This window comes from Schistosoma haematobium, chromosome 1 (genome assembly GCF_000699445.3).
Source record: "Schistosoma haematobium chromosome 1, whole genome shotgun sequence".
Lineage (NCBI taxonomy): Eukaryota > Metazoa > Platyhelminthes > Trematoda > Strigeidida > Schistosomatidae > Schistosoma > Schistosoma haematobium.
In genome coordinates, this window is record NC_067196.1 from 63770361 (window position 1) to 63780762 (window position 10402).

The 10402-nt window shown below is 39.7% G+C and overlaps 1 protein-coding gene across 1 annotated transcript; it reads right to left on the reverse strand.

Annotated features, from left to right (window-relative positions):
• Positions 1-6088: 6088 nt before the first annotated feature.
• TRIM45_1 (Tripartite motif-containing protein 45) lies at positions 6089-10129 on the reverse strand. Its single transcript, XM_051209346.1, has 6 exons — positions 9624-10129; positions 9432-9587; positions 9141-9395; positions 7845-9106; positions 7661-7812; positions 6089-7626 (listed from the first exon to the last, which is right to left on the reverse strand). The coding sequence occupies exons 1-4, from the start codon at positions 10119-10121 to the stop codon at positions 8090-8092; spliced, it is 1926 nt and encodes a 641-aa protein (XP_051074798.1). The 5' UTR covers positions 10122-10129; the 3' UTR covers positions 6089-7626; positions 7661-7812; positions 7845-8089.
• Positions 10130-10402: the final 273 nt, after the last annotated feature.

Here is a 10402-nt window from a genome sequence, read left to right on the forward strand (position 1 = left end):
CAGCACTAATCGATTGGATCCCCATTAACAGTCGGTTATGCGCTGTTAGATTAGAAAGTTCCATCAAAGTGAGAAGAAATCGGCGTGAGAAACGATGTCTCTTCGTCATCTCCGCCTATGCCCCGACAGATTGCAGCCCGGATGCAATCAAGGATGAATTCTACCACCAGTTAACTGTTCTTCTCCAGAAAGTGCGTTCGACAGATATTGTAGTACTAGCCGGAGACTTGAATGCTCAGGTCGGGCGTCTAGGCACAGAAGAGAGTCGTTTAGGTGGCCGATGGGGACTCGTTGGTCGCAGGTCAGATAACGGGGACGGGGACCGTCTACTGCAACTGTGCACAGACCACAACCTGTTTCTGGCTAACAATAACTTTCGGCACAGTCATCGCCGATGTGCCACCTGGCGTCCTCCCTCTGCATCTCAAGCCTGGACTCAGATTGATCACATCGCGATCAGCTACCGCTGGTGTGGTTGTGTACAAGACTGCCGCTCCTTTTGGAGTACCTATCTGGACTCTGACCATGCCTTGGTCTGCGCCAATCTTACCTTACTTTTCAGTGGACAACGAAGTGACCGCCATCAACGGATTGATATTAGCAAGCTGGTTGCAACTTCTGTTGCTAGTAAATATCGAACCGAGCTAGCTTCTAGGCTAGCTACCACTCCACCGAAAAGTATAGATGAGCATTGGTTGCAATTGCATGACGCCATGGAACTGGCGAGTAAAGTCAGTTGTGGGTTCGCGAAACGTCCCGCTTATAAACACTGGGTTTCTTCAGGCTTCTTACACCTCATCAAAGCCCGTTGATCTACTCCAGGTGACCATGAGTTTGACCACAAACGAAGGATGTCACGTAATGAAATCGGGCAGAGCTTGCGTAAGGACCGAGAAGCCTGGTGGTCGGAGCGTGCTAATGAGCTGGAAGCAGCAGCTGCATCTGGTAACTACCGGAAGCTCTTCCAACTCATCCGAGCCACTGGCAGCAAGGAGTTTGGTGTGAGCGAAACAATCTGCGAGGATGACGGGATGCCAATCACTAACATCCATAGACGTCTTGGACGATGGGCAAAATTTTTCGAAGGGCAGTTCAACTGGCCTGCCGCTCCGGCAGCACCGGTCAGACTGTCCTGCTCTCCATGGCCGGTGACGACTGATCCACCAAATGAGGCGGAAGTCCGCAAGGAACTCCAACTCTTGAAGCGCTACAAATCACCTGGCCCAGATGACTTACCTCCGACTCTTTCTAAAGATGGTGGTGACTTTTTGACTAAGGAATTGACGACGCTGTTTACAAAGGTTTGGGAACTAGAGAGTGTACCAACGTCATGGAATGAGTCGATAGTTGTCCCTATCTTTAAAAAGGGTTCACGTCGTTCCTGTAACAACTATCGGGGGATAAGTCTACTTCCGATTGCGTTCAAGCTATTGGCTTCCGTCATACTTCGTAGGTTGTTCAAAACCCGAGAAAGATTGACTCGCGAGGAGCAGGCTGGGTTTCGTTCCGGTCGAGGATGTATTGATCATATCTTCACCCTCCGCCAAATGTTAGAACACCGTCATACTTATCAAAGGCTAACAATCGTAGTATTTCTTGACATTGGGACCGCCTTCGATTCGTTGGACAGAACTGTTCTCTGGGATTGTCTATTGAAGAAGGATGTGTCTGAGAAGTTTATTAACATCCTAAAAGCCCTATATACAAACACCTCAGGCAGAGTGAGGGCATACAACCACCTCTCTCCATTGTTCCATTCGAGCAGTGGGGTTAGGCAGGGTTGTCCAATCTCACCATTCCTCTTCAACTTTGCCATCGATGACATTCTGGAAACAGCTCTAATGGATGTAAGTAATGGTGGTGTGGATCTGTTGCCTGGAGAAAGACTTCTCAACCTTGAGTATGTGGATGATATTGTCTTACTGTGCGATAATGCCCAAGCAATGCAATCCGCACTTAATCAGTTGGCAATCGTTGTCCGTAGGTACGGTATGTGCTTTGCACCTTCGAAGTGCAAAGTACTTCTACAAGACTGGCAGGATTCTAATCCTGTACTCACCCTGGATGGTGAGCAGATAGAAGTAGTGCTGGTGGGGGTGTGAGTGATGAGATCAATGCACGTATAGTGAAAGCCAGAGCGGCTTATGCCAATCTGGGCCACCTTCGGCGCCTTCGTGATGTTAGTCTGGCTGTAAAAGGTCGGATCTACAACGCGTCGGTGAGAGCAGTTTTGCTCTATGCTTGTAAAACCTGGTCTCTCCGAGTGCAGGACGTTAGACGACTCTGTGTTCGATCATCGCTGTCTCCGAAGGATTGCTGACATTCAGTGGCAACACCATCTCAGTAATGCAGAGGTTCGGCATCGTGTGTTCGGGCACAGAGATGATAATTCAATTGGTGTCACCATCTTGAAACACCGACTTCGGTGACTTGGACATGTTCTACGAATGTCGTCCCAGAGAATTCCACGTCGTGCATTTGTCGACTCTGGGACTGGTTGGAAGAAGCGGAGAGGTGGTCAGTGCATGACATGGTGTCGTGGCATGAAAGAAAGCTGCAAAGGACTGTCTTGTGTTGGACCTTCACGACTTCCTGGCTGGGGTCCTAGAGATGGTGCAACACAGTGACTAGAGACGTTATCAGATATGGCTCAGAATAGAAGCCAGTGGCGATCCTGCTGTAACCTTCTTTTAATTTCTTCATAAAAAAGTGGTTGTGTCTCCGTTACCTGAAAGATTTCTTCTGATTGTACCTTTCCGTTCCCTCATTATTACTATTATTATTACTACACTACCTTACACCAACCTCTTCGTTATTGTTCTCTTTTTTTTACTCTCCTTACCTGTTTTTCTTTCTCTTCGAATTCTCATTGTTTTGTGTGGCGCATATATATTAGCGCTCCCTCGTACCAATATTCATGTGTTCAAATAAATAAATAAAAATTACGATACTTACATGATTATTTGATCAGTATTGGTCTAAATATTCATTATTCTCGTCTAGGTATTACGTCCCTTACCTAATTAGACTGAGAAATTATATTTACACACAAAGACCTCTTTGGTAATCCAGATGATTATAAATTGTGAAATCAGTTATGTGGTTATTACGATTACATATGCAAAATTTGGTGACATCAATTTTTTTTTAATATCTGTTAGTAATACTTAGAGATTACGAAATGGTAAAGTTTAATTTATGGCATTTTATTAATTACGAATGGATCGTATCACGAAGACTGACACTGTATAGACCGTGAAAATAATGAAAACAAAATAATAAAGGTTCTATCGATTTACCCAAACACCCAACCTTAAAACGTACTCTTAAAAATCAATATTTATTCATTAGATAAGTTGTGAAAAGTAGTTTCAAATTCCATGTATATGTGGTGAACACTGTTTTATTCACACTTTAGAACTCAACTGTTCGTAAACAAATAACTGGTACATACAGGGTTAAAGGATACACAATTCAGAATATACAGCAGAGAAATGATCCACATTCTTTTAAATTCAGATTTATACTTTTACCTGTTTCTACTAATGTCTGGATTTTCGAGATTACAGTTAGCGCGAATACAACTTCATAATTTCGATAGTTAAATTGTTGTAATAGTATTTTATTTCAATGAAACCTATATTTTTACTTCAATACATCCCCGTCTTACGAATATCAAATAAGTACATTTGTATCCTGATTGTTAGCATTAAATAGTAAAAGTGTAAAACATTGGTCCATATACCCTACGAATCCAATCATGTTAACAGTAATAAACTATCTCCCTAATGATGAGTAAATGATAGCAACAGACACAAGTGGTAACTAGGCCAAATTCATAACCACTCAAACTAATTATGATACTCATTGGTTTTGTATATGCATACTCTAATGTATAAAAAAGACTCCGTAAATACTTACATTAGCATACTGTCTGGTTGTATGAATTTCAAACTCGATGGGAACATACTGTCGTAAGTACATATCATGATCGCTTTTTTTAAGCTATACACATCAACATAACCAGATTTTAGTTCTCACATAAATAACTTTTACAAACACTAAATGAAATTTATGTCGAGATATTTTGTAAACTAATTTGTTCTGCCAGTTTGCACGAAATACTGTTGCATCAGTTTTAAACAACAAACAAAGGAGGCGAAGTTAGTATTTCGCTCCATGAAGTACTAGTGAATATCATGAACGGTTAGATACAATGTATGCCGACTACCAAATTCCACTAACCATGTCAAAAACACCTGCGACAAATTGATCATTCACACTTTTCTTCTTACATCGTCAATAGAATTTCTCGACTCTAACAAACAAACATGATTATGGTACGTGCTTGGAGGTAATGGACACCATGTCTTAGAGATAGAATTTGAACTGGTTGGGTGTCGTCAACAACCTAACTGATGTACCCCAGGAAATCCGGGCCCATATCACTTACGAACTTGTATTAGTCTCTTCAAAATTACACACATCTTTTTGATGAATACGAGTATACTGTCAAATTTAGGTACATTGTTATTTTCCTTTTTTATGAATCTTCGACATCCAAGTTCACCACAAATATCGCACTATTTGGACTAGTGATTCCACTATGACGGTAAGAGCTTACAAGCACTTAGGACGAGACATTGCAATGATGAATGCTAAGTGACCAACTAGCATAAAATAAACCACTCATTAGGAGAAAATCACAGCAGTACAACAGCCTTTTATTTGACGAGTGTGTATATCTAAAGACGGACCAACTCCAACAGTAACTCACTGTTATCGTGGAACGGCTTCACTTGAGTTTAGACCACAGATCTCTACAAATACTATTGTGGTTTAATATTCAGTCAGTGGAAAATAACGTAGAACCTGGTACGTTATGACATCAGTTCAAGTCGCCATACTCGATTAGGACGAGATGAAATTGTTAGAACAAATCCCACAGTAGATGCAGTAAGAGTACGAGTTATAGGAAAGATTAGGAATCGAAGATACAATTCAAGAACATAAATCAGTGGAGTGAATAAAAGTTATCAGAAATCCAAAAGCTTGAATCCAAGGAGACGAAAAGAGAGCAGACCTACACCATTGCAAGAGATCATGAGCCATCTTATCCGGTCCCTAACAATTGGTTACGATGATTGCCATTTAGGTTTAAAGTTTGTCCGTTTTGCAAATAATAATAGCCGCCAACAAACTACGGATGTATCATGACCAAACCCTTCCGTTCTACGCTCAAGTAAGTCGTACGACTAGTTGTGGTCGTTACTAGTGATCAATATTAGGATAAAGGCATTCTCGATAAATTCTATCTTATTAGAACGTTAGTCATGCTTGCTTTTATTTTTATTCGGTTAACACACAACAAAAGTTACCCAGACCAAACAAAGTCAGGACTCACAACCGTTCCCGAGGCAAACTACCTCTTCCGTGTAGATTGCCGACAGTCAAGTCCCAGCCCTACTTTCTACAGGTATCTCCTGAAGCTTACAAATAATTGTGTAAAGCACATAGCGGCCTAAGGCATTTCCACTTATTAAGTTATACGTAATAACTGGGATAACCATTTTAGAACATAGTAGTCTAGGAAAAATTCGGACTCGTGAATGGAATGGTGTATTTTGATAAAGCAGCCGCTGTGACACCTGCGAGATTATCTGTTTTTGTAATATCTTCTATTAGCCAAACCCCTGATCAGTGGCTGCGACTAGAAACTTAGCAATTTTACTGTACTCACTATGGAACAAATGCAGTATACACTTTCTCATGTTTTACAATTTCAATTCCGACATTTCGAAAAAATCAGCATAGGGTTGTGGAGATAGTTGAGTTTTAACTGAAATCATGAACCGACCATCGTTAGACCACTGTTCTAGGTTTTCAATGGTGGCCTAACATTGATCGCGTCATGATCTTGAAAATAGCAGCTGGTGAAATCACTAATATTTTACTAATTACAACCAAGATACGGGCTACTACAAACAATACATTATTCGGATAAGCGCAAGTAATGGAAAGTAAGGTATCTACTCATTAGAACCACTTACACCACAAAAACCAACCACAATACAAAACGACAGCCGCTACATGACATTCGTTGATATTAAAAACTAGGATAAAGAAAACATGTAATAAACCAACAGGTGAGAAATACAAGCCACAATGTAGGCTTCGAAATAGACTGTTACAGAACCTTCTAAAGAAAAAATGACAATAATTGTACGTTTCAAAACATGAAAATGGAATCATTATTGCTAAAACATGACTTATTATTCTGGAGCTTTAAAGAAAGACAAAAATGAAACTGCTTATAATGCAAAAGTGAAAGTGACGATTAAAAAAACATTAAACTCTGAGATTTTGGTACATAATTGTCAATAGGACCAAAGAAATAATCAGCAATTAATGCAGAAAAACGGAATGGATAAGGAAAGTAATCACTTATTAAGACATCCCCTTAAGGAGCCAAAAACAACGGAACAAATGCATGACCATTAAAAGAATGTTGAGAACTATGAAAACGGCCTGAGCCTGAAGTATGAGCAATCCGAGACCACAACACTAGGGTAAAAGTGGTTGTGAAAACAGCTAATTGTCATGTAAAGAAATTTATGAAAGGCACGTGTGTAATCACTTGAAAAAAAAAATCAACATACTGCATACGAGCATTAGTATGCACCGCCGATAATAAATCGGACTTGATGCACTAGACTAAGTAAACAAGAGACTAAATAAATGATACAATAAGAAAAAAAACAATAGTCCGTAATCTCAAAAATATTGCAAAAATACCATGAAAACAATCCAGATAAAATGCTATCTAATGTTTCTAAGACCGAAAAATGTTCAGTAAAATTAAATTTTTCGATGGTTTTTTGAAACCGTAAACGGAGCCAAGAAATGAAATATTAATAATAATAATAATAATAATATAATAATAATAATAGTAATAATAATAATAAATAATAATAAATAATAGCAATAATAACAATCAATATAAATATGGGAAAAGGCCGAACTCTGTTGAAACTAGAGTCCACAAAACTGATAAGAAAAAAATGAACATGAATAAACCGAAAAAACATACTGTAAATTGAAAAAAAAAGTTATCACGAGCACCCCGAAATACTCACGGGGGAAAATGACTCTTGAAGCACGAAAGCTAGAAACTGTCCAAAACGGACAAGAATGAATACTTAGTAAAACCAAATATGATTTCGAGTAAAACATTGTGATGCTATGAGTGAGTGGAAGAACGATATCTTGGGAAGTATGCTGGCTGTGCTGTGGATAGTAACCGGCTGAAAATCATTGTTAACATATATATAAAGTATTGAGGACCAGAACATTATTAGAACTGCGTGCAAGCGTAACAACATAACCCTCGGTCGTTATTTTCAAGCAGCATGAGCGACTGACTTTTGTTTGGTTGCAAACGAATTCGCTTAGCAGCTCTCCCGATCGACTAAACACAGCAATATGAAAACGGTTCCCATGTGAGTCTCCAACTAGTACATCTCCATGGTCGCTAACATCTATACCGTTTGGAAAGTCAGTAATTGTTTCGCCTCCTATACGACGAATAAAGGACCCATCCTCCTGAAAAACAATGACACAATGTGCCTGAAAATGCATATTTAATCAGCCGAAACATTACCTTGAAATCGCAAATATAGTACTCTCGACCATGTATCGCGACATCTGATGGTTCTCTCATGTGGTTACTACAATCGAACCAACGGATTAGATCACCTTCCTCTGATACAACAAAAACCGATGGCGAAACACTATCAATAGCAACAATGTGTCCTGCAAAGTTAAAAGGATAGAAAACGAGATACCATGTTGATTGATTGCAAGCCCTGCAACAATATCGATGTACCGAATCGGGATACGTCGTACAAAATGACCACTTCGGCTAAACAGCTGCATTCGAGACCGTTCGTTCCCACGATCACACACCACATATCGTTGGCTCTGTCTAATAATTGCCACTTTGCGCGGATACCACATCAAGCCATCCACTCTACCAGAGACTCCAAAGAATGATACAAAGTCACCACGCTTTGTGAATATCTATGAAAAGTTAACAAGTTAGTAAAAGACTTGCCTGTATTCGATGATTATATGTGTCAGCAACAACTATCTCTTCCTCAAAACCAAGACAAAAGCCGTGGGGAGAATTCAGACGTCCTAATTCGCAACCGAGAGAACCCCACTTCGTCAAGAGATTCATTTGTGAACAGCGGGCCGCTCTCATTCGACTGTATTCGTACAAGGTTGCATTATAATTGACAGGAAGCTTTTGTTTTAAAATAAGACTAGAATCCACATCTAATGTTGATACATTACTTCCTGGGGCCCTCAGGTTGTCTGTAGTGATAAACGGATTGCTGAAAACTGGGTCGACTTGTGTTACGTTACACAAGAAATCAGGCGGCTCAAGACTTGGCAAAGTAACATTCAAATCACACCAGTTACTAGTATGGCGTCCAGGAGCACCTGAATTGCTAGACCTCGATATGTAGTTAATCATATTCCCGTTGCCAACTGCCGATGGATTGATATTTTCACACGTACCGTCTTGCTGTACCAGACTAACTGGTGGTAAATGCACTGTGGCTGAATGATCTAGGCCCCCAAGATGATCCGGACCCATGTGACCATCAACCTTGAGAGTCAGTTGCTTGAGATCGTTAGCTATATCACCCACACTACTCAATACAGCTATATGGGAGTTTGAGGCCGTAAATCCTTCTAATACAGAATCAGAAACCTGTTGTAAATCTTGGTCTAATCCATTCGTAAAGCTGAAGGTACCGAAATGTTGATGAATGACATCGTAAGTTGATAATCCTGGTGAGAAAACAACTTTGGCTGAAGGGTCATTGATAACTTGCTGCTTTGATAACTTGTCAAAACAAGCAAGCACATTTTTAAAGAGCTTGCAAATTTCAATATTGGAACATTTTTTTAAGTAGACTTTTACAAAGTCACATGCAAAATCTACATGATCTACAGTCTTGCTCATAGTGTTAATTCGAGACCATATTTTCATCTCTAATTCGTCATGGATTTCTCTGTTTTTGTGGACAAACTGATCCTAGGAGAAGGTAAATTGTATCTAGCTCACTCACCTTGATTCTTTCGATGGATGTTATCCACTGTTTACACGTTTTATTTATCAGGGTTTTGTTGGCATCTCTGGATGAACTTAACTCTGAAAGCAAACTGTGCATCATCTCAATAGAATCGCGGAAGTCTTTTTGCCTCAACCGACAACATTCGACCATATCTGACAGTAAAGAGTCTATATGTGTGGGTACCAACTCCAAAAGGATGGTTATATGTCCTTTGTGTTCGCATTCAAAACACGTTTCACAAAGAGGAATCTAAAGAGGAAAAATTATTTAGGACTAGTTTTTTACATGACACTGCAAACAGAATGAAGTGAACGTTGATTCTGGATGAATTGTGCACATGACTGGTTTAGTGTTCAGCATGTTGCGTTGCAAAATCTCCGCATTTCCCTTTTCTTCCTCAGTTAGGTCAAGTATTTCGTGATTTGAGAAAACTTTCATAACCTAACATTTTAGATAAATCAAAAATGTGGAACAAACCTTGTGAATATCGCGACACCGTTCACACAGTGTTCCTGCGCAATGTAGGCATCGGTAAAGAGCATCGTTTCCATCAGTACATACTGAACACTTAACAGTTGCACCACTCACTTTATGGGAGCCGTCTCCTTCAGAGCGCGTTTGGGCTACCGATAAATCATAAGCTTCCAGTGTCTTGACACTCCCAGATAGAGTATCACATCGTGGGCATTTAGTGTAAGGTACCATACTATCATTTTTCTCGAAGTTTCGGACGCAATCACGGTCAAATATGTGCAAACAACTCAGAATAACCGGGTTAGTAAATGGCTTCTCACAGATTCCACACAACGTAGGCAGCCCTCCTGCCTCTTCTAGGGTAGAAATTTTACTGAAATCATCTGAAAAAATATTATCTAATCCGTCAGATGATTCACATGATTCGTCCAACATATCAAAAAGATCTAGCGTCAGACTAGCTTTGAAAGTGAGTATACAAATTAAAACAAACCGTGACATTCATCAACAGTAGGAAATAAGTTTTAAAAAATAGTTAACTTAAAGTACTTTGTGCAGGCTGCTCGAGGTAACCTAATGATGATATGAACTAGAGACTATAACACTTTAAAGGCTATTTAAAAAGAGTGATATTCTCCCCCGTGTGGTAAAATTTCTGGTTTTGATTAGCTTTTGTATGTAAAGTCTACCACCTTTACACAATGAGAAGTTATCACACTTAAGCATCAAAGAAAGTGCTTTTTAGATAGATTTAGTCCCAACATTTTTGTGAATGTCCTTAA

Coding starts and splice junctions, on each gene's coding strand:
- TRIM45_1 (XM_051209346.1), bottom strand. CDS start 10,121: ATGTCACGGTTTGTTTTAATTTGTATACTCACTTTCAAAGCTAGTCTG. Junction 9,588..9,623: donor GGTGTCGCGATATTCACAAG/GTTTGTTCCACA, acceptor CTAAAATGTTAG/GTTATGAAAGTTTTCTCAAA. Junction 9,107..9,140: donor CATCCATCGAAAGAATCAAG/GTGAGTGAGCTA, acceptor ACCTTCTCCTAG/GATCAGTTTGTCCACAAAAA.